This window comes from Doryrhamphus excisus, chromosome 5 (assembly GCF_030265055.1).
Source record: "Doryrhamphus excisus isolate RoL2022-K1 chromosome 5, RoL_Dexc_1.0, whole genome shotgun sequence".
NCBI lineage: Eukaryota > Metazoa > Chordata > Actinopteri > Syngnathiformes > Syngnathidae > Doryrhamphus > Doryrhamphus excisus.
The window spans coordinates 4,400,777-4,425,676 of record NC_080470.1 but is presented as its reverse complement, the minus strand read 5'-3'; the positions used below and the strand labels follow the sequence as shown (position 1 = coordinate 4,425,676).

Here is a 24,900-nt window from a genome sequence, read left to right as displayed (position 1 = left end):
GTTGTTGTGTACTGCATGAGGAAGGTTTTATGAATAGAACTGCCTTGACAGAGCAGCATAACACTGGCTGGAGTGGAGGCATCCTGATGCACGTCTTGGTTTATTATCATTTTTATGCTTGGCTAAAGTGAGGAAACCTTGACGATAATCTGAAACTGCATAATGCATGTGCTAATCCTGTGATTATTCTTAAAGGTCACCTACGTTTCTAGAATGCTGCAGAGAAAATAATGGTACATTTTGTAAAAAGATATGAATCTGCATATTTCATATCATTGGTATTTATTCAATGCATAAATATCAATTATTATATTTAGTGCAGTTTTTATTTTTCACTTATGCATTTTCTTCATTACTTGTTATTGTATAACTGCTGATTTAGCGCGTCATCTCGTGGTCAATGTTAGTACTGCAGCAGGAAAACTCCCAAATCTCCATGATATGCAATGATATTCCATCAATTGCATTAGTCACAATCCTGTTTTTAACCATTTTAATAATACAAATTAAACCCTATGATTCAAACATTCCAACTCAATAACATACTTTCCCTTTTGTTGACTACTCTACACGACTCAATTTGTCCCTAAATGTATTTTCGATTCTGATTCAGACATTGAAACTTGAAAAAAAAGTTATAATTTGATAACAAAACAAGGCCAAAGGTGAAGGTAAATGGTTATTGTTGAGGTCACGATATTATTACTAAAAAAAAAAATCATGCAATTTACCAACTATATTTGAATATTTTTCTGGAGGATTTAATCCTCTAAAAAATGGTGTTCAAGTACAGATAAAACATCAAAACAGCATACTGCCAAAGTTACCTTATTTAAAAAAAAAACATATGAGAGAAACAGAAACACGTTTGCAGCAGTCTTGGCTTTTTAAGAACAATAAAAAAAAACAGTAAAGAATTCTATGTGGTCTTTCGCCAAAGCAAGCATTTACAGTAGTTAAAGTACAATAAAGTCTGCAAATAAGATGAATATAGGAATATAAGAACAAAAAGAAGGATGGACAGGACACTCTGGAACAAGAAGCGAGGTCCAATTGTCTCGCAGCGAGTCTTTTTGCACTGGCTTTAATGCTTCTACAACTAACAGTTGAAAGGGTGACTGCTTGGCTAATGCCTATTCCGTGTAGCTGTGGCAGCTTTACCTGTACACCCGACTAACAAAAAGGAGAAATCATACATTAGTTCAAATGGATGGACATTGAAAAAAACAAAAAAAAAACATACAGTATAGCTAAAACATCTGGTAAATAGCATCATGAAGTAAGGAATTTCACGAAGAAATGATTTGGTGTAATTTGACAAAAAAACCTGATATTCTAAACGGAGTCAACTCTACAGTGTGGAGCCAACATTTGTCGTTAGCGTCTAAACTAAGAAGTCGCCGCCCGTCAGTAGGCAGCGAGGAAGGATACATGAGCAGTACATTCGTTTGATATTCTAAAGTCTTTAAACTTCAATAACCGTGCAAATATGAGCAGTCCAACTCCCATCTTCAAGTTTTAGGTGAACAGTTGGTCCACTGAATCGCACTTCCTTTTTCTCGATTTACATGTTAGAAAACACCAAAAGACACGGAGGGGTTTCCGCTGTGGAGGTCCTGCAATAAAATATACAGTTTTAAAAAGTCACAACGTTTAAAATAGCCACTCCGTTTGGAATCCACCCGGTTGGTCCAAAGATGAGCTCCTGTATGTCAGCTCAAATATCGACTGGCCATGACGAATGCAAATGGTAAAGGCAGCGTGAAAACATAGGAGTCCAACATCAGTAGGAGGCCACGTCAGTAGTTCTTCCAAAGTCTGGGAGTAGAAATCTGCTGCTCGGTTGGAAAGCAGCCCCGGGTTGTGCGCTGATCTTATGTAACAGGCGCTCGGTGAAAGTAAGATCCCTCTGACAAGCCTCGCGTACATCGGCAAAGAGCTGAGGCAGGCCATTGTTCGGTCGTTTACGAGTTGAGGCACCGGTCACACAGCTCCTTGTAGATGCGTTTGCGAATGTGAGGCATGTCCTCCTGACTGAACAGCAGGGGCTGCTTCACGGAGAGACAACGGCAATACTGGCACAAGCAGAAAAAGAAAAAAAAACACAGTCAAATGATAAGTTGGGATGCCATATTGAAAAGAAAACATTAGGACAGATGAGGAAATGGCAGGAGAATGAAACAGACAGGAGCCGTAAAGAATAATGTCTCACCTCCAGGACAAAAACGCCACAGTCGCTGTCATTCTTCTGCTGAGGAATACCCTGAGGAGTCAGTGAGTCTCAGTTAGTTCAAGGCAATACGCCTGCATTGGAACGTACGGTACAGAATAATACAATAATACAAATACTGCCAGTATTTCTCATACATGCATTTATTTGTGGCAGCCCGCCACTGATAAATTTGGGACCACCTGTTCGCCCTCACATATAAACACATTATAATGGGACTGTCTGTGAGCATTGTAAGCATGCTTCTTCACACACCTCATACATGCCACAACTGCTTGGTTGCGCATTTTATTGCCTTTGTTCGTCAATATAGTAGGATATCAGACGCACGACGACGGGTAAATCATCTTTGAAATTTGTGCACACTTACATGGAGACCGGGAAACATCATGAATGTTGTTTTTTTTTGTTTTTAAAATCTACTGCTACACAAAATGAAACCCATGAATAAGGTTTAAAACACGAGGGCAATCATTGGGTGTTGGTCTAATTCTTCTTCTGCACTCTATACACACAGTTGTACAATTGTGTTTTATATAGGACCATTCATTAATTTTCTACCGCTTATCCTCACAAGGGTCGTGGGGGTCTATGGACAATTTGGAGTCGCCAATTAACCTAGCATGTTTTTGGAATGTGGGAGGAAACTGGAGTACCCCGAGAAAACCCACACATGCATGTGGAGAACATGCAAACTCCATACAGAGAAGGCCGTGGTTGGAATTGAACTCGGGTCTCCTAGCTGTGTGGCCTGTGCGCAAACCACTCTATATCATTCATTCATTTTCTACCGCTTTTCCTCACGAGGGTCGCGGGGGTGCTGGAGCCTATCCCAGCTGTCTTCAGGCGAGAGGCGGGGTACACCCTGGACTGGTGGCCAGCCAATCACAGGGCACATATAGACAAACAACCATTCACACTCACATTCATACCTATTGACAATTTGGAGTCGCCAATTAACCTAGCATGTTTTTGGAATGTGGGAGGAAACCGGAGTACCCGGAGAAAACCCACACATGCATGTGGAGTACATGCAAACTCCACACAGAGAAGGCCGAGGGTGGAATTGAACTCGGGTCTCCTAGCTGTGTGGCCTGCGTGCTAACCACTCTATATATACACGTATATATAACCAGTATATCATCTCCTTACCTTGATGATGGCAATCTTCCAACCTTTGAGGAAATCAGTCTGCTTCTTCTCTTGGGCTTCTGACTGAAGATACTTCATTATGTTCTGACAGTGGACCACACAGACACACACATTTCCTCTTAAGATAATATCCCACTGACAACAATCACAATCAAAAAGAAACAACAATTGCAAAGGGATGATGATGGTGTAAAATTGCATTCCAATTTCAGAGCTTAGAATTCCCTACAAGTACAGTTTGAAAGGTTTCTCTCCTCGTGGGACCAACAGACGGCACATTTCTGCACCAGTGAAAGCACAAGAAGCCTCGACGTGAATAACCCCGACAAGAACAACAAATTATCTCCATCACATTTCAAAAGGAGATCAACATGTGGACTGGAACTCACGTCTGTGGTGTGTCGGAAGACGATGCCTTGGCTGTCAAAGTAATTGATGGTCTTGGTTGCCATGGTGACAGTGACAAGAGACCAATGGATTTCTAAGTGTATGGGAAAGAGCAGTAGCCATTTGGAGAACAAATCCACCTGGAATTGTTCCAGAAAAGAAAAAAATATTAAGACATGACTGAAACACCGTCGGTGTTCATTCATATTGTAAGACATCATCAATCGTCTCACTTTTTTGGTCCATCTCTTGACACCTTCGTAACCCTTGGCAACCAACTGCTTATGGAAGAAACTGTTGAAAAAATGAACCTAGAAAGCAAATATTCAGAACTGTATTAAAAAGGTGTTTGCAATGGTATAGTATATTGAAACTTTATGTTACATAAACATTGGTGAATTATAACCTCCTTTCTAAGTTCCGTACAAATCTTACTTTTAATACCTGAATTCACCTTCACAGAATTTTACTTACTTTCTGCTGTGTTGCTTCCATAATCAATTCTCCATATGTGTTGATAATCTGAGAAATATGACACAAAGAAGAAAAACATTAAAAACATATTTAATGATCACAGTGTAGACAATAATATCAAATTTTGAAGTTAGTTTGTTAGCTATGAAACAACTCACAATGCTGTTTTTTTTTTCGTTTTCAACTTAAGTGTTAAGTTGCTGTGTGATGAATGTAGTGTTCTCAGTAAGTATAACATTTCCAATGGGTTAACAAGCTTGTTGCGAGTGCCAAGGATTTCCTCACTGACTCATGAGCGGCACAGTATTTGAATAATTAATAATAGTTCTGAAGTAAAGATGTTAAAAGATTAGAATATATAGCCATAGGTTAGCCGCACCGCTGTATAAGACGCAGGGTTCAAAGCTTAAGAAAAAAAATGCAGCAGCTTAACCACCAGACTTTACGGCACTGAAAGTGCTGTACCATGTCAGATAACTCAATGCAGATCTCCAGCTGTCCTTACCTGGTCATTTATCCAGTTCTGTTCTTCCAGCGTGCTAAGGTCTTCCAGGCTCAATGTGTGTTTGTTATACATGACCATGAAGCCAGCAACGGGAGCAGAGGCGAGTGCTGCCCTGTACCGCTTCATCTCTCCCTGGATGTTTAGGGCCCTAAAGGAAACACGTTAAGATGTGAGCAGGGCAGTTGACTTCATTAATCATTTCACATATAAAACGTGCATGTTGTGTGCACATGCACTGACTTTTTGCTGAGGTCATCGCAGTTGCAGTTCTTCTTCAGATAATCCAAGACATCGGTTTCACTGAGAGGAATAAAACTGCCATATTTAATGTAGAAGCTCTCCAGAAACTCTGAAAAGGACAAATCATTGTGAGAGGGTTAGATTTCCCCACTTCTTGACAAAGTTACATGATTAATTGTGCAAGCATTTATCCGGTTAATTGATATTATAAGAGAACAAAATTCCAACATGCTCCTTTAACCTTCCTCTTGTGTTAGGGTCAGCACTGACCCGTTTTACATTTTAATGCATAAAAAGAATCACATAATATTTGTTTATTGCATCAGGTCTTTTTGACTGTCAGGAAACTCTATTTCAACAAAATAAAACCAAAAAAATTAAAAATTAAAAAAAATTTATTTAATATAATAATATTTAATATATATAATATATATATTTAATATAATATAATATAATATAATTTAATTTAATTTAAAAAACTAAATTTTAAAATGGTCTGGTTGAAATTATGACCACTGTATTATTAGGGTCGGTTTCGACCCGGTTATAATAATATGACTATAAAGCAATATTACGAGCCAAAACTGAAATCATAAGTGTACAATTAGCCAACACAATGACAACCAGCTCTTCTTCTCATCATGTAAGCTTCAGGGGATTCTCATTTTTACTGGTTTTCCAGTATACCAGCAGAAAAAAAATGTCCAGACATGTGAGATGAATTCACTCATTTGAGTGGCTGATTTCACATTTACAATTTGGATCATGGAAAGAATGATAAGAAGTACAGTGAACCAAGATCTGGACCAAATGTCTGGTGACAATGAGGGCGAGGACAGACCAGCAGAAGCATTGAGATGAGCAGGAGGACAACTTGGAGTATGATCCAGAAGACACGGTTGCTGGTGGTGAAGCATGTAATAGCCATGTAACAAAAGAACCTTCAATTTATGAATATGATTCTTTTGAGGTTCAATGGGCCATTTTTGGAAATTGAAATCGAGGGGTATAGTGACAAAAAAAGGCCTACATGCCCACATCAAAAGTATTAAAACCAACATTTTCATGGATGAGGAAGCCTAAGAAGGTAACCAAGAGATGAGAAGCTAATTTGATGGTAACTTATTGTTTTTAGTGTATTTTATAGCTCATTTAATACAAGAGGTGATACAGTAAACCTCAGATATATCGGACTCGGATATATCGGAAATTCGCTCACAACGGACAGATAAAAAAGAACCGATTTTTCTGTAATGCATTTCCAATAAAAAATCATTGCATATATCGGATTTTTTATAACGGATTTCGCCTATTTCGGACAAAATCTCCAGTCCCGTTCCAATGCATTTCCATTAAATTTCCCTCGCATATATTGGATGGCCGCATCGTTATGCTAATCTTGTTGATGTCACTGGCTATTGTCTTTCTCCTGGCTCCAGATTTAGGACAAATATAAAAGTGAGTGACATCAATAATACTAGCACAGCAGTGAATGAGATCTTAACCTCACTATTGGAAATAACGTAGGCCTGACGGGCGTAACAGGGCCTAGCTTAATTAACAATTTGTTATGCTCAGAGTCCAATAAAGTTAAATTCTCATTACCTTACGTCTCTTTTCATTGCCCAGTCCAGGTACATTGGAAACATAGTCAAGGAAGTGCCTTTTTATAACGGATAAAATCAGATTTACGCATATACCGGATATAAATCCGATATATGCGTAAAACTGACATTTTCCGGTATACGCATATAACGGATTTCGCTTATATCGGACAAAACCAGTGGGAACAATTGAATCCGATATATCCGAGGTTTACTGTATAAGAGGTGATACCAGAAAGCTAACACAAGAGGAAGGTTAAAAATGTGAAATCTGTAATGCAATAACAGAACTTATATAATGTACAACACTGTTATTGATTAAATGGAAAAACATAATCTGCCTGGGCTCCAAAACATATCTTACCATGAACGAAATGAACAAGTCGCTCCAGGTCATCGCCGTCCACCTCTTGTGCATTTGGTTCCTCTGTCAGATCTTGACTGGCTTCTTCCGCTTTCTCCCAGGTTCCAGTCTGACAGTACAACCTGTGGTCTCTTAGGGCATAGCTGTGTACACTGCTGCACAAGGCAATAGGACCACGGTATGATGAAGAAACCACAGCTGAATTTGTAGCGTCCGTGTCCATGGGTGTGGATGTGTGGTCGTGGTCTGTGGGCGAGTTGGCGTTTCCGTTGGACAGAGCTGGTGATAAACATACCGTCCTCTCAGTATCCAGCTCTACCTGGTTCTCCGAGTCGTGATTGGGAAGACTTCCAGGCCCTGAAGAGAGAGAGGTGGACTCCCCGGATGAGGAAAGTGTTGCATTTCCTGGTTCAGTCATGTGGGTTATGTCCTCAAGTGACTCGCCTTCAGCTTCTGATTCAGACAAACTTATTTCATCTCCATTTCCCATCGGTGAAATGTCCAACGTGCAGCTCGTCTGCTCTTCATGCAACGTCAACTCCGATGCAGAGGGGGCCTCTTGAGAATTAACGATAATGTCTTCAACACCTTGTTTGATCAATTTTCCTTTTGATGCTAATGGACCTGCTATCCTTCCCCTTCCCCGTTTACCTCTCCCTCTTACAAACACCTTACCTCTGTCAGTCATTCCCGGGAAATGCAGCTGTCCAATGTCCAAAACTTCCCCGACTCTTTTCCGTTCTGTTTCAGCAACAGCTGAAATGACCGTGAACATGTTGTCCTTCTTCAGCACAACACAGTTTGTTACCGGGTCATCCAGGCGACTCACACTGAGATTTGAAGGAGAAGCAGTCTCAGGCGATTTATTTGGTAGTTTAATGTCATTTTGAACCTCTGCTTCGCTTAATTCTTCCTCTATCAGGTCAAAGTCTTTAATTGTCATCACCTCGTCCTCGCCTTTCCTTTTTGGGGTATCTGGATGGTTACTTCCAGCACCTCTTCCTCTGCCTCGCCCCCTTCCCCTCCCTCTCCCTCTGCCGGAAGGTGTGAGAGTGTGCCCTTTGCTATTGGAGCCACAACAATCACAGGCCTTAGGGACTCTTTTTCTGCCTGATGTGCGGCCATTGACTGTGCCCTGAGTGGGAGTTGTTGACTGTGTAGAAGACGGCTCCGATGCTGGACTTGAATTACCTTTCAGTTCTATTAGCGGGGTTACAACCGTGGGCTCATTTTCCTCAGGAGTCCGAGTAGACGGCTGGGAGACATCTGAAATGGAGGTAACATCTAACCCATCTGAGGCAAGCTTAGCTGCCTTATGAGAGAGGTTCTTCTCGGTATCTTTCAGAGGCAGCACTAAAGGCGGTGTTTCTTGCTCAGGAGGTGCTGCCTCAGATATATTAACTGCTGAAATAGATGTTGTTTTCATTGGGGAAGCAGAGTTGCTGTGAACCATGGCGTCCTCCTTTGGCACTTTAAACCCATCCCCCAAGACGCCACTTCACACTCCGATCCCCTCTTCCCTATTGGCCGGTTGCGTCTTCTATGTCTTCCCAAGAAATGTTACAGGTGGAACAGATGACAAATAGGGATTACTGAGAGTTGCTCAAATGTAGCTACCATCAGCAACTTCCGCCATCAGCTTCTAATAAAAAAAAAAAAAACAAAGAAGCAATTGTGACGTTCAGAAAACAAAAGAGGTCAAACTGTTCCGACATGCAGTGAAATCAAGCCATATACAGTCGCATATGAACATTGGTTTTGATGATGCAGACTCTCAAAGTACGCAATATACATGTAAAATACGCGGTCAAGATAAAATAAATGCTAGCAAAAATAAAACCAGAGTTCGAAGTTCGGATGCCATATTGAAGAGAAAACTTTTCAGTGCTTGAAAGGCTTAATTTAGGCCCAGAATACGTAAAATGTGCTTAAATATGGATGTTTGACTAATAATAGGTCGTAGTCAACCTAGAAACAGCGATAATTAATTAATTTTGAAAAAAACGCGGTGGAGTGATGCAAAGGTTTTTGGAGAGGGAAAGCTTAAGACCAAATTTAAGCCACCATCTTCCATCAAAAGCGTGAGGTTGAGCAAATCTGATATCAGTCTACAAGTAGTATCTTTATATATTTATTACGTATAAATATATTTACAACATACTACCATTTACTAACACAGTGCTGCATTAAAATGGTTTAGAGCTAAACAAGTACATTATAAGTCTCAGAGCACAATTTTAAGAGAGGTAAATTACAAGCAGTGTACTCCCGTCCCAGGTTCTACTACAATAAAATCCACTGGTCACATCAGTGATGACATTAATGTGCTAACGTGACGATGCATACGTTGTTATTTACTTATCTTTCAAGACACAGCATGAATTATCTATTCATCTGCGAGCGAGTATGTTATTTCGGGCTCGTTCAAATAAGTTAGTTGTGATCCTGAAGCTAACTGAGTTAGCTAGCTCTCAGCCCTAAACAGAGACACGGAATCGAGAGGACAAATATTAACTTTTGAGTGGGAACTTTTAATTCTTAATATACACACGATAAACGCTTAGGGAGAAAGTACAAAAGAAACATTCGTGAACATTACCTCGTTATTGGGATGGAAACAGTTTTGTCTAGCCATAATCGAGGATACAGGCGTCAAACTGTGGGCGCTCGTTGATGACGTCACGACGCGTACGTCATCTTCGTCTCTTTCCGTGGACCCACGCGAAATAAGCTTCTTATTCCTTGTGTTGACTCTACTCACCTGCTGTAATTGTAACTCAACTTAGATATGGTTGATATAATATATATTTTTAACCAAAATATAACAAAATCAATCAAATGAAACCTCATTATTATATTTGTTTTTCTTTGTTGCTCTTAATATAGCTATAATATAGATGTGTTGCTCTTAATATTTAAAAAGAACAAAAATCTTAACTTTAAGAGGGATTAATCTTCTAGTCAATTCCTATTAACCCATCGAATTTGGATTTCTTCCTTTGTAAAAGAGAAGTTGAAGAAAAGCACTATTATTTAATAATTATTTAATATTAATTTAGCATGTACAAGCACTTCATTTGCTAATGTTACGTTTTATTTACTTTAAAAATATAATTAGTTATAGTAGTTAATTTTTTAATACCACTGCTCACAAAGCTCATTAACACACACTTTATCTGAACATTTAATTACAAAAACAAAGACAGAAAAAAAATAAATACAACAATTGATGCATATAATAAAATATGCACAGAATTAAAGTAAATGAAAAAAAAAAACAGAAAAAAGGGCAACATGAAGGGTAATTTAACATAAACATTCTTAAACATTTAAATCCTCTTTCTTCCACAAGCACAGTTAAAACTGTGGAAAAGTCATGATTAGTGAACAGACCGACAATGTATCAAACACACATTTGAGTACAAAGGTAAAAAAAACAAAAACAAAACAGAAATATTTAAAATATACTATATTTGATTTGTTTTCTTCAGCAAAAAGAACTACACACAAGATAATGCTGCAGTCCCTCTGAAATAAACACAATCTATTGCTATACATTTCTATTTGTACATAAGGTCAGTGCTAAATCATTTTCTACATAATATCATACAAAATTGGTGCCAACACCTCCATAAGGGTGTCATTTGGTTCCAGTGAAGTTGAGTGCATACGTCTTCAGTCCAGCAAACATTGCACTTGGGAGAAGTGTGTTATATATTGTTCTTACAGACTTTACTTTTTAGATTATTTTTGAAAAACGCTGTGTAGCGTGATCCATTAAAAACATTGATGTATACTTAGAAATGTGATGGACAACAATCAAGGCGAGGGAGGGAGGATACTACATTTTACATTGAAATTAGAACAAATTGAATTTTGAATGACATACAAGCTGTTGTTGGCAAAGAAGAAAATAGTGGTGCAGCAGAGTCCTGTAGCACATGGATCTGAAAGAAAAAAGTAATTATTCATTCATTCATTTTCTACCGCTTATCCTCACAAGGGTCGCGGGGGTGCTGGAGCCTATCCCAGCTGTCTTCGGGCGAGAGGCGGGGTACACCCTGGACTGATCGCCAGCCAATCACAGGGGCACATATAGACAAACAACCATTCACACTCACATTCATACCTATGGACAATTTGGAGTCGCCAATTAACCTAGCATGTCTTTGGAATGTGGGAGGAAACCGGAGTACCCGGAGAAAACCCACGCATGCACGGGGAGAACATGCAAACCACACAGAGATGCACAAGTGGAGATTTGAACCCAGGTCTTCCTGATCTCCTGACTGTGCGGCCAACATGCTAATCACACGTCCACCGTGCAGCCTGTGACAACATTCATTGTACATTTCAGTATTCACTCCAAAGTGCTGACTGGGGTACACACAAGAAAACTTTTTTTAAAAATTAGCTATAATTTTCAAAATATTAAGAGAAAAAAGTTGAGTGGTTAGCGCGCAGGCCACACAGCAAGGAGACCTGAGTTTGATTCCATCCTCGGCCCGTGCATGCGTGGGTTTTCTCCGGGTACTCCGGTTTCCTCCCACATTCCCAAAAACATGCTAGGTTAATTGGCGACTCGAAATTGTCCATAGGTATGAATGTGAGTGTGAATGGTTGTTTGTCTATATGTACCCTGTGATTGGCTGGCGACCAGTCCAGGGTGTACCCCGCCTCAGCTGGGATAGGCTCCAGCACATTCGCAACCCTTTTGAGGATAAGAAAATGAATGAATTAAAAAAAAAAATACAAGTGTAAACGTAACTGTAGGGGTGTTAGTTCATGTCAAGAAGACTCTACTAATAAATGTGTTATTTTCTGTTATCATGTTTACTATATCAGGTAATACAAGTGTAAAGGTGACTGTAGGGATGTTAGATCATGTCTAGAAGGGTCCGCCTTTCGGACTAAAGACAGCTGGGATAGGCTCCAGCATATCTGTGACCCTAGTGAGGATAAACGGCATGGATACAAAAATATTTTTCAGGATGTTGCCCTGGGTTAATTAACGTATCTAAAGAAAAAGCTACCTCACAGTGCCGTGTCATTCGCAGGAGTATTAAACGTCTTGGAGACTGCAGCACCTTTGCTGCCCCCTGTTGTTAGAACCTGAAGCTGCACCTGGTAAACACTGTCTCTCTGGAGACCCCCAACAACCACTGCCCGTTGAGACTGAAAGTAAGTAGACAATGGAGGAATTAAAAGATGGAAACTATAACACATATTAAAAAAAACACTTTGGACTGTATAAATATGATTTCGGCCTCACCGGTGCAACAGTCTGTGTCTGAGAGATAAGCGTGTCCTCTCGTTTTGCCCCCAAGGTGACACCCGACTGCAGTGTCCAAGTGAACTGGAACCCCTCAACGTCTGCCATGTCCAGTGCATGCTGGGATACCCTCCAGCGAAACACAGCCAGCAGCGTACCATTGACTTGATGAAAATCTGCTGTTAGCCGCTCAGGACGCAGTACCACCTTTCTGCCTGGTGGGGGGCGCTCTGACATAAAGGACAGAAAACATTCACCTTTTAAAATAAAACCCTCAATTATAAGCGCTATTTATATAAAAAAACATTCATGGTACCTTCAGTGTTGCAAGGTAAAACCTTGCCTCCTTTGACCTGAATGGAGGAGCAAGTTGGTGTTGTAACCCAGGCAACAGCCTCTGATCCAGGATCAGTCTTCATTGCCACAGCTATCCAGTACTTACAGGCAAACAGTAGGCCCCTGATGGTGTAATGGGTACCCTGGAGGGAGAAAAGATGTCAACATTTGTGAGAGACCCAGTGTTTTACGTGACATATTACCTGTGTTTTTCTTTTGGGAACCAAATATAATATTTATTTAATCTTGGAATAAAAACCACTTGCAAACAATTTGCACTTGGCAGCTACGTATTTGGGCACCATCAAAGAGTGAGGGATGATGTCATGGTTTAAATTATACACTTCAGCGAACAAATATCACTTTCAATGACCTCAACAAATTGCACACAGCACAATTATACTTATCAACTATGACAGCTTGAATTAAGAGGTCACCGCTGGGACACCACTCACAAGTTTTTTTTTGTACACACACAAAAAAAAAAATGCTGTGGTGTGGGCATTGTGTGTCTTTCACGTGTGTGGGTTTTCTCTCCGGGTACTCTGGCTTCCTCCCACATCGCAGCATGTTAGGTTCATTTGGGAACCTACAGTGAAAGTAAGGGGCGTCCAAACTTTTTCCACCGAAGGCCACATACTGACGAATGAAAGAAATGACTATTTTTAAGTTTTGTGAGGTTAAAAAAAGTGTCTTATTAGTACAAACTAAGCTGTTTATTGTAATTTTACTATATTATTCATTCATTCATTCATTCATTCATTTTCTACTGCTTTTCCTCACAAGGGTCGCGGGGCGTGCTGGAGCCTATCCCAGCTGTCTTTGGGCGAGAGGCGGGGTACACCCTGGACTGGTCGCCAGCCAATCACAGATATACCGTTATAAACTTTGTATATTTTCTTCTCATAATTCATTCATTCATTCATTCATTTTATATCGCTTTTTCTTCACGAGGGTCACGGGGGTGCTGGAGCCTATCCCAGCTGTCTTTGGGCGAGAGGCGGGGTACACCCTGGACTGGTCGCCAGCCAATCACAGATATACCCTTATAAATATTTGTATATTTTCTTCTCATAATATTATGATTTCAAGTTTTTTCTTGTAAGTTTTCTTCTTGAAATTATGACTTTACTCTAGAGATATCTGATAATTATCGGTGCCGATCATTATCGGCCCGATATCAGCATAAAAATGCAATATTGGTTGATATCAGAATCAGATTATTTCCCATTCATTCATTCATTTTCTACCGCTTATCCTCATGAGGGTCGCAAGGGTGCTGGAGCCTATCCCAGCTGTCTTTGGGCGAGAGGCGGGGTACACCCTGGACTGGTGGCCAGCCAATCACAGGGCACATATAGACAAACAACCATTCACACTCACATTCATACCTATGGACAATTTGGAGTCGCCAATTAACCTAGCATGTTTTTGGAATGTGGGAGGAAACCGGAGTACCCGGAGAAAACCCACGCATGCACGGATGGCCGAGGATGGAATCAAACTCAGGTCTCCTTGCTGTGTGGCCTGCGCGCTAACGACAGAGAACATGCAAACTCCACACAGAAATGGCCGAGGGTGGAATTGAACCCTGGTCTCCTAGCTGTGAGGTCTGCGCGCTAACCACTCGACCGCCGTGCCACCACAATGTTATTCATGTAAAATTAAAATATTTTGACTTTATTATTGTGAAATTACTGCAGATTTTTTTTTAAATGTGCTGTTTAAATTATATATTTTCAGAATACAAAAACAGCTGCGGGCCACAAATGGTCCCAGGGCTGCACTTTGGCCACCCATGTGTATAGTATATGACTGTGAAGAGATGTCTATATGTTCCCGGTCGGTGTTCAGTGTCTGTTCAAACGACACATTTCAATAGAAGCAAAGAAATGTGAGCCAGACATGATGAGAAAAGCGATGTCGGACAAAGTGTTGATGGCTGAGAGACATGGTTACACAAACACAGAAGATGGGGGGGGGGGGGGCATTCCATTAGGAAAAATGAATTATGGTGCTGAAACCCAACCTGCCATTCACACATAAGCAATAATATGCAACACTTTCAAGGCGTTGTGACACATCATTAATCAGCCAGGAGAGGTCTTACCTGCACACTCGCTGTGCCCTCGGTGCCTGTAACATTAGCACCGCAGGTATGTGGACGCCACCGCAAAATGTATGCGCCGGGGTGACGATGTCTGGCTGCAATACAACAAAACAAAAGAGCCGTCAGGGCAAGCATACTGTAAGTGAGCAGGAGCAAGACCAACATGTTCAAATCCTGTTTTTGTACCCATATTTTCTATGTCCTTTTATTGTCCGGATGCCAAAATCTACACGAGAGCGAGAGAGGAGCGCACCTCTCAGGCTACATTTTTGTCCCAGTCTGAGGTCATCCGGCCTTTCTTGCCATATTTTTAATACAGTCTTATTTCATTCAAGGTCAATGTTCTTTTACAAACATGGAAGAATTACTCATAGAACATAGAACATGATGCACATCATGAGCATCACAATCTGCTAATGTTATCCATCTAAGTAAAAGTAATGTTTTGTCATTTTTATGGACATTAACACACATTTTAAAGCTTACACCCTGGACTTATGGTTCTACCATATCTTACTTATTGTGTGGAAATATGGGGTAATAACTATAAAAGCAAAAAAAATTCACTTGCTAAATGTACTGCAAAAAAGGTCAGTAAGGATAATTCATAATGCCGCCTACAGAGAACATACTAACTCCTTATTTCTAAAATAACAAATACTTAAACTTGCTGATATAGTTCATCTTCAAACAGCTAAAATAATACATAAGGCTAAAAACAACCAATTGGCTAAAAATGTCATCCAATACTTCTCTACAAGAGAGGAGAAATATGATCTCAGGGAAGAAGTACATTTGAAACACTTCTATGCTAGGACTACGTTAAAAAGCCATAGCATTTCAGTATGTGGAATCAAACTATGGAATGGATTGAGTAAGGAAATCAAACAATGCACAACGATGAGCCAATTCAAGAAACAATACAAGCAGTTGATGTTTGCTAAATACAAGGATGAAGAGTCTTGAACCAGTCATGATGTGCTATATATATTACTATATTGACACTTACTATGGTACCCATTATGTCATTGGATGCTCATATCAACTCGTACTTTGGTACGAGGTACATTATTCAAAAAAAAAAAAAAACCAAACCTTAAACTGTATTATGGAAAGCAGGAAGTGAACAAATGTAACAGTTACTGATTGTAAAAGTACCAGATGGAGGGGTAGGATTTAATAAGCTTTGCTTCTTCCTACTCCTTTTGGACATGTGGAACTGGGAACTGATTATGGGATGCATTCAATTGTAATCTGATGCATGTTCAAATGAAATAAAACCATTACCATTACCATTACCATTACCATAATATAACTTCATGTCAACACAAAACACAAAGTCATAATATCATGCTGTTACAATGTTTTGGGAGTTAATTTTTAATTTTAACTCCCTTTTTTAATTTTAATTTTTTTTTTAAATTTTTGTCTTGTGTGTTTCGAAAGCAACCCACCATGGTTAGACCTCTTCCAGAACACCTTCACCTGCAGCTGACCGCTATGGTAATGGGGGGCGGCAACCTCCAATCGAAGTTCACTGGGAACGATCGGGTCGAGAGGGGATTCGGCATGAGCGGGAGGAGATAAAAGGGGGAGGTCAGGAGAAGATGGGGAAGAAGATGAGAGAGAAGGAGGCAAGGGCAGTGATGGGGATGATGAGGAAGATCTGAAAGGGAGCTCATTGGAGAAGTCTTCTTTGGTGGAATCTAATGGACAGGGAGGACAAAATAAGTCGAATGCATGAGTGACTCATTTAATGAAGCTGAAAAACACTTTTATTTTGCAGGAATGCTGATAAAACATTACACATAAATTACACATTTTATTGTATTATGACCATCACAAAGTACTAAAGTTGCACTCCAATTCACTAATCTGACCTTTAAACTGCGTACAGGATTACCTTTACATATGAAATGGTTGCTGTGCAGCTGCATAATTGAGCTGCAGCTGGCTTCCATCCTGACATCCTCACCTATAAATACCCATGTTGCCTGGGCGACTATTACCTTGCCACTTTCCACACTCTACATGTGCCAGTGGGTTAAAAAAAAAAAAAACAACTAAAGTTTGCTGACAAATTCAGCAGATATCATAAACTCAATTATGTATGACTCAGTTGAAAAATGCGATAATTAATGGCATGAAAATGTTATTAAATGTTGAAAAATATCAGCTCAGTGAAGTGGGGCTTTGTGTAAAAACTGGCACTATACTAGAAGTATCACAGGTGTTTTGTGTTGTGTTTTTGGTTTATGCATACGATTTTACACCTGCTCTTTTTTCATTTGTTGACAATTCTGGCCAATTTTTTGAGCGTATTGGAGTGCTGGTCAGTTTCTTTAGCTTGCAAGTGCTTTTTTTATTGTGTCTTTTTGCTATATTTCTAATTTTTTTTGTGTTTTATAATGCGAAGTGGGCTGAAAATGTCCCCCTGTGTGGACACAAGAGCTGGGTTGAACGATTATGTTTGTAATCGATTAATCTAGAAATTAGTTTTTCGATGCATCAATTAATCTAAGGATTCATTTTTAAATCCGATTTGATTCGATTCCAATTCGTACTTCTATTAATTTCTATATAGAAATTAATGCTAATTTATCTCCATGAATAAAATCAATATATTTTTATTAACAAGTTCAAAACTGTGGTTAGTGCGCAGCCACACAGCTAGGACACCCGGGTTTGATTCCCCTTAGTTGCATCTCTGCATGGGTTTTCTCCGGGTACTCCAGCTTCCTCATGCTCGGTTAATTGGCGACTCCAAATTGTCCATAGGTATGAATGTGAGTGTGAATGGTTGTTTGTCTATATGTGCCCTGTGATTGGCTGGCCACCAGTCCAGGGTGTACCCCGCCTCTTGCCCAAAAGACAGCTGGGATAGGCTCCAGCACTCCCCACGACCCTCATTAGGAAAAGCGGTAGAAAATGAATGAATGAATGAAGTTCAAAACTACGGTTAGTGAGCAGGCCTCACAGCTAGAAGACCAGAGTTCAATTCCACCCACTCTCTATGTGGAGTTTGCATGTTCTCCCCGTGCATGTGTGGGTGTTCTCCGGGTACTCCGGTTTCCTCCCACATTCCAAAAACATGCTAGGTTAATTGGTGACTCCAAATTGTCCATAGGTATGAATGTGAGTGTGAATGGTTGTTTGTCTATATGTGCCCTGTGATTGGCTGGCGACCAGTCCAGGGTGTACCCCGCCTCTTGCCCAAAAAACAGCTGGGATAGGCTCCAGCACCTTTGTGAGGATAAGCGGTAGTGAATGAATGAATGAAAGTTAAAAACTGAATTGTATTGAACAATACAACAATAAAGTGCACAATGGAATCTTATAATAACAAAAATAATAAATTAAACATTTTTTCAATAAATAAAACTATTGTGCAAAAAACACAATCTGAATCACAGTGTCTTATCCTCCACACAAGCAGCTCCCGGATGCTGGTGCATCGCGGTAGTGCTTTTATGGTACGCTATCTCCATTTTGCACAGGTCACAGACCACCGAATCGTTACCTTTAAGTGTGAAGTACTCACATACTTTTCACATCTTATTGTGAGATCTTTCTTTCTCCTTGGACTTGATGCGATTTGATGCCGTGGCGGCCGCAGCCATTTAAATTCAGAATGACGGCGTATTTTTTGCGTCAACATCATCAATGAGTATGTTTTGTTGTGTTTACCTTCATAAGACACTGTAGTAAAGACAATGTGGGCTCTTGGGCTCTTCAATCTCTTCTGACCCCAGTAGGCCACCGACTGAACAGACAGGAAGTAGGAAGTGGCAGGAAGAAGACCATGTAGCGACAGTTCACACTGAGCCTGTAACACAACATTAAAATGGAAAGATAATAATAATAATAAAAAAAATCCACTGAATCTCCGATTCGTCACTATTTAAGTCTGCTCCAATGTTGTTTCAGGTTCTTAGCCGGGTGTCCTGTGGAAATCACGCCAAATGTATGTGGCTTTAAAAAAAAACACCACAATGTCAGTTTTTTATTCATTATTGTCAGTTTTGTCCTCCTATAACTCAAAGATGTGTGCCCTCCCTTTTGACTGACAGGCGAGACATGTTCTGCATTAGCCTGATGTTTGACTGACAGCTCATTAACGGCCTCTTAGCCAATCAAATCTGTCTGCCTGTGTGAACCTGAGCCAGCCACAACAAAGAGATGCTTGGACGATAACACAGCTATGTGTGTGTGTGTGTATATGTGTGTATGTGTGTGTGACAAAATGTCACAAACATGAGTTAAAAGCAGTTCCTCTGTGACTAGCAGAGAAAACGAGGTTGAAGTATTTCCAGTACGACCAAGATAGTCAAAACATATGTCTACTACAGCTGTTTGCGTGCGTGTGTGTGTGTACTTGCGACACTCCGAAAGACAAGCCTGGATTTCTATTTTAGTGTTTAATGTCAGGGAATATTATATGAAAGTGACCAATGTATATTCATAACCACTAATTCAGCAGAGCTTCCTTCAATTTTCTTTTTAAACATCCGTTTTAATGCTGCATATCCCACATTGCATAAAATCCGACTTGACATAAATTGTAGTTTCGAATCTATTAAATGTATCATTTTGATAATGAGCACTAGGATGAAGGATGTGCTAAGTGATGCTGCCGTGTCTGTGTGTGTTCAGCTAGCAGATGCGGCTAAAAGTAAGAAACACTTGTTTAAGACATCTCATTTACATTCCAGGTCTCCCAGCCAAGCAGAACAGAGAACCAGACTAAAGATAAATGGCTCCACCGGGCTCAGTCTGGTATCGCCATCATTACTTAGGATAGCTAAGTCCATATGAGCACACTTGCATTAAAAGCTTGAAACCCTGATGTTTATGTTCCCGTTTTACTTTATATCTTAAAGTGAATGCTCACATTAGCTAAGTGGGTCTAAAGCCCGTGCATGTTATGGTAAGAGATTTATTACGCGACCTCTAAAAGTCAAAGGTTGATCAGAGCAAGACTGTTGGAGAAATAGTCTGCAGCGATCTGGAAAGGAGGATTGATTTTGTCTATAATCAGCATCTCTGGTGAATCAGACATATTCTATTCATATTTTTCATGTTTTAGTCGTGTTCTTACATGAATATTGAATATTAAATTCAGAACTACTCCAGATGACGTTGTAGTGTAGAGGCTTGTTGATCTGTTAACTCATTCATTCATTCATTTTCTACCGCTTTTTCCTCACAGCTGTCTTGGGGCGAGAGGCGGGATACACCCTGGACTGGTCACCAGCCAATCACATATACACAAACAACCATTCACACTCACATTCATACCTATGGACAATTTGGAGTCGCCAATTAACCTAGCATGTTTTTGGAATGTGGGAGGAAACCGGAGTACCCGGAGAAAACCCACGGATGGCCGAGGATGGAATCGAACTCAGGTCTCCTGCTGTGTGGCCTGCGCGCTAACCACAGAGAACATGCAAACTCCACACAGAGATAGCCGAGGGTGGAATTGAACCCTAGTCTCCTAGCTATGAGGTCACATTCATACCTATGGACAATTTGGAGTCGCAAATTAACCTAGCATGTTTTTGGAATGTGGGAGGAAACCGGAGTACCCGGAGAAAACCCGCGCATGCACGGGGAGAACACGCAAACTCCACACAGAGATGGCCGAGGGTGGAATTGAACCCTGGTCTTCTAGCTGTGAGGTCTGCGCGCTAACCACTCGACCGCCGCGCCGCCTCCAAACCAACCACTCGCTCCTAAAGATGTATTCATGCATCTTTTATGTTTTAAGAGGCACAAAGTGATGATGATGCAACTCCACAATAAAAAAGATCATGTTTGGTGCAGTTTAAAGCTGAAAAAACGACCACAAGAGGTGGCAGTATTGCATTTTATAAGAGCTCGGCATGCATCTCTCCCATACAAATACATAAATGCTGTATAGCAACCAGGAAGTGAAAAGGTATCTCGCTGTGTAGTTTTCTCCGGGTACTCCGGTTTCCTCCCACATTCCAAAAAAACATGCTAGGTTAATTGGCGACTCCAAATTGTCCATAGGTATGAATGTGAGTGTGAATGGTTGTTTGTCTATATGTGCCCTGTGATTGGCTGGCCACCAGTCCAGGGTGTACCCCGCCTCTCACACGAAGACAGCTGGGATAGGCTCCAGCACCCCCGCGACCCTCGTGAGGAAAAAGCGGTAGAAAATGAATGAATGAATTAATATAATTAAAAAATAAAAATTACAATTATTAAAATTAAAATTATTTTCATGTAACACAGCCATTTGTTGTGTTGTTTATGTTGTGGCCCCCTGCAGTATGTTCTACTGCTGATTACTAAAGAATGGAAAAAGACACAAAGATGAGAAGTCTAATCTTTCTTTTGGTATAAAGAACAAAGATGCTGGCATTGAACGAGTTAAAGTTAATGGCAGAAATGTATCTTGGGCATATGGGCGCCCATGTATTAGAAGATAAAGGCTTAACTTGAATTTTTGTTGATTATTATTCATTATTATTTTATCCCTAAGACACAAAATGCCTCTCTCTTTGAAATGCCCCACCTTGTTTTATTGCGTTTTTGTACATTATTGATGGTTTGTATAATTGCGATGTAATAGCGGCGGTATTAAGAGGTGGATTAAGTTTAAGTCGTCCCTGAAGGCAACAAAGAAAACACATTACTGACTTTATGACTCATAACGCCCAAGGACTCAGGCTTCTCACTGTATTTATATGATTTGTGGCAGCTGTAGTCATTCAATATGTATTTATGTACCACCCATACTTTCAAAAAGAGCTTCTAGTGATTACTATTCTCACTCTATCACGAAGATAGATTCTTTGAGTGCTAACTCTCATTTTCTTAATGATATGAATGAAAAATATGACATTGACACAATTATCTAATTAATGTTGGTAAAGGTTGCGAATGTTTCCTTACCCCCTCGGTCACTTTGCTGTTTATTCCCTTTTTACTCTGCTGGTGTGCACGTGGTTGTGTAAAAGTATGTGTATTTGTTGGTTTGTATGTGGTATGTCGAGACGTCCAGGTGACTCTGTAGTTGTGGATTGGTAGGTCTCCCTCCCGAGGGGGGTCCCAGCGTATCAAGACGGCCACAGTGATCCCACTTCCTCCTGACCTACAGAGAAAGGGCAAGATGTCAAACCATATTATAGCGGAAAAGTCAACAAACTTGCAGGACTCGGAAGTCCTAAAGTTCATTACTTGAGTGAAAAAGCGGAAATCCCGATATTGTGAGTGAGGGAGGATTTTTTTCTTCATCCTGTTATTCATTCATTCATTCATTTTCTACCGCTTTTTCCTCACGAGGGTCGCGTGGGGTGCTGGAGCCTATCCCAGCTGTCTTCGGGCGAGAGGCGGGGTACATCCTGGACTGGTCGCCAGCCAATCACAGGGCACATATAGACAAACAACCATTCACACTCACATTCATACCTATGGACAATTTGGAGTCGCCAATTAACCTAGCATGTTTCTGGAATGTGGGAGGAAACCGGAGTACCCGGAGAAAACCCACGCATGCACGGGGAGAACATGCAAACTCCACACAGAGATGGCCGAGAATTTAATTGAACTTGGGTCTCCTAGCTGTGAAGCCTGTGTGCTAACCACCCGGCCACTGTGCAGCCCTGGTTCAGTATATTTTTCATCAAAATAGTAGTCATGCCAAAATGTTGTGTTGCTGCTGGATGTTCACAGTATCCGAGTGATACTGTCGTGGGGGTGCTGGTGCCTATCCCAGCTGTATTCGGGCGAGAGAGGCAGGGTACACCCTGGACTGGTCGCCAGCCAATCACAGCTCACATATAGACAAACAACCATTCACACTCACATTCATACCTATGGACAATTTGGAGTCGCCAATTAACCTAGCATGTTTTTGGAATGTGGGAGGAAACCGGAGTACCCGGAGAAAACCCACGCACGCACGGGGAGAACATGCAAACTCTACATAGACATGCAAGGAGTGGAATCAAACTTGGAACTCCTAACTGTGTGACCTGTGAGCTAACCACTCCCACACTGTAAAATGCCATCATGATCTAATTAAGGTGTTTATATATGTGTTTTAAAAAGCTGGTTTCAACTGAATTCATGCATTATTTTTAGTGCATGTAAATGTACTGATGGGGGTGTCGGGGGTGGATTTAGGGGGGTCTTCCTGAGGCTTCTAATATGGGTTGTATACCCCTGCTCAAGAGTATCAAAGCAGGGATGGGGAGGAAACTACTTTCTATGCTGGTTTTGACACAACACTTACACCAGGCCAACTTTTTTTAAGAATAGGCTACTGTTGCCCCTATTGTTGGTTTAGGGGTGGGCGGGGGCATTTGAATTTGCTGCCCATTTTTAAAGAATGATATGAATGATGGTCGTAACTTTGGTATTTTTCCTTTTCTTTGGGGTTATGTTTTGTGTGTCTGCTGCTTTTTTTTTTCTGTTGTGGTTTTTGAATGGTGTCCTTGTCTCTGCATTTTCATTCTATGGTGTTTGTCTATGGTATGTTAGAGGTTTGGAATTTGGTGGTTTGTGCGGTTATGGCCTGTTTTTGTTGATCAAAAATAAAGTTGGAAACAAAATGAAGTAATTGATGTTGCAGTCAAATCTTTCTTGCTGGTTTGTCAACTGATTTCGTTGTGGTTTTTGTAACCTTCTTTTGACCTTCTATCACTGTATGAGCAATGGAGGCTCGAAAATGTTGCATCTTTACTTTTTGCAGTACGTATGTGATGAAGCTCTTTTTTTAAAGAGTATATTGGAATGATGCAAAGCACAAAAAAAATACATAGCAAAGAATGTAAAACACAATTACTATTTTCTAATGTACCTTTCTGTGAGGCGGGACCCCGCTTGTGAAGCCATCCAAACCAGAGTCTGGTTGCTCACTTGGATATTTACCGGAGGTTCTGGAGGTGACGGGTCTGCAGCAAGACAGAGAGAGAAAATGATCATTAAAATAAATCCCCAAAGTTCACACTTAGACTCTTTTATGGATCACGTTATTACATTTTCATTCACCGTCTAATGGCAGTTTTGTGAACGCTAAGGCCTCTTTTGTGGTGCGACCCTGGACTGGTCGCCAGCCTATCACAGGGCACATATAGACAAACAACCATTCACACTCACATTCATACCTATGGACAATTTGAAGTCGCCAATTAACCTAGCATGTTTTTGGAATGTGGGAGGAAACCGGAATCCCCGGAGAAAACCCACGCATGCACGGGGAGAACATGCAAACTCCACACAGAGATAGCCGAGGGTGGAATTGAACCCTGGTCTCCTAGCTAGTGAGGTCTGTGCGCTAACCACTTGACCGCCGTGCCGCCTCCAAACCAACCACTCACTCCTAAAGATGGATCCATACATCTTTTATGTTTTAAGAGGCACAAAGTGATGATGATGCAACTCCACAATAAAAGAGATCATGTTTGGTGCAGTTTAAAGCTGAAAAAAACGACCACAAGAGGTGGCAGTAGTGCATTTTATAAGAGCTCGGCATGCATCTCTCCCATACAAATACATATATGCTCTATAGCAACCAGGAAGTGAAAAGGTATCTCGCTGTGTAGCGTGAAGGAGGTTATGCATTGAAGGGAAACTTTAACGCATGCACAAACGCACACATCCACCCGGTTCTGTTCCAAATGTGAAAATTCTAAATAGTTCATGATGCTATATTTGTAAAAAAAAAATAAAAAATATTGGTCGAGATGGCCGAGGGTGGAATTGAACTCGGTCTCCGAGCTAACCACTCGATTTCTGTCAGGTCCATGGAAGGTACCAAATGCACCACCCATCACTGGCATAAAATGACTAAAGTACAACATTATGTACAGTATTTTCATAAAACAGATCATGGTCATTAAACAACATGCAACAATCTGGCGTGTAGAAATAAAATAATAACCATTTGGCCTAAAAGACGATCAATGTTGAGTACCCAAGACGTAAAACTCAAAAGTTCAGTCTCGAAAACAGAGAAAACGGAACTTTTTGGCTTGGTTCACAAGAAATGTGCAATACTATCTGATATTTTAAAGCTTAATTGACAACAAATTGGCTTCATTTAATGCAGATAGATAAAAAAATAAATAAAGCAGGGGGTCTCAAACACGCGGCCAAATGCGGCCCGCAGGACACTAGTTTGAGGCCCCCACCTTGATATGAAAGTTTAATGTTAGTGCGGCCCGTGCAAGTTTGATATGGATGCTGTATGG

The 24,900-nt window shown here is 40.6% G+C and overlaps 2 protein-coding genes across 3 annotated transcripts in view; both read right to left on the bottom strand.

Annotated features, from left to right (window-relative positions):
• Window positions 1–623: 623 nt before the first annotated feature.
• Window positions 624–9,668, bottom strand: LOC131129444 (sentrin-specific protease 5-like). Its single transcript, XM_058073028.1, has 10 exons — window positions 9,556–9,668; window positions 6,957–8,598; window positions 4,989–5,097; window positions 4,749–4,896; window positions 4,244–4,291; window positions 4,003–4,080; window positions 3,772–3,909; window positions 3,383–3,466; window positions 2,213–2,263; window positions 624–2,075 (listed from the first exon to the last, which is right to left on the bottom strand). Exons 2-10 carry the CDS (start codon window positions 8,407–8,409, stop codon window positions 1,965–1,967), a joined length of 2,220 nt encoding a protein of 739 aa, XP_057929011.1. The 5' UTR covers window positions 8,410–8,598; window positions 9,556–9,668; the 3' UTR covers window positions 624–1,964.
• Window positions 9,669–10,166: 498 nt separating this feature from the next.
• The window catches only part of anos1b (anosmin 1b), a 50,789-nt gene continuing 36,055 nt past the window's right edge, over window positions 10,167–24,900 (bottom strand). The window contains exons 7-15 of one of the 2 annotated variants that reach the window (XM_058074008.1): window positions 23,508–23,601; window positions 21,599–21,797; window positions 18,362–18,500; window positions 16,129–16,380; window positions 14,675–14,769; window positions 12,545–12,707; window positions 12,229–12,458; window positions 11,990–12,131; window positions 10,167–10,903 (exon numbers count right to left, since the gene is read on the bottom strand). In XM_058074008.1, the coding sequence (XP_057929991.1) occupies window positions 11,991–12,131; window positions 12,229–12,458; window positions 12,545–12,707; window positions 14,675–14,769; window positions 16,129–16,380; window positions 18,362–18,500; window positions 21,599–21,797; window positions 23,508–23,601 (1,313 nt within the window). In that variant the 3' untranslated portion in view covers window positions 10,167–10,903; window position 11,990. The remainder of the gene's footprint in view (window positions 10,904–11,989; window positions 12,132–12,228; window positions 12,459–12,544; window positions 12,708–14,674; window positions 14,770–16,128; window positions 16,381–18,361; window positions 18,501–21,598; window positions 21,798–23,507; window positions 23,602–24,900) is intronic. The other variant, XM_058074009.1, reaches the window with a different exon arrangement.

Bases quoted from the DNA above. Each gene is read 5' to 3' on its own strand.
- LOC131129444 (XM_058073028.1), bottom strand. From the start codon at position 8,409: ATGGTTCACAGCAACTCTGCTTCCCCAATGAAAACAACATCTATTTCA. The intron at 4,081-4,243 runs GTAAGTAAAATT...TTTGCTTTCTAG, and splicing joins TGGAAGCAACACAGCAGAAA to GTTCATTTTTTCAACAGTTT. The intron at 3,467-3,771 runs GTGAGTTCCAGT...GTCCACTGTCAG, and splicing joins TCTTCCGACACACCACAGAC to AACATAATGAAGTATCTTCA.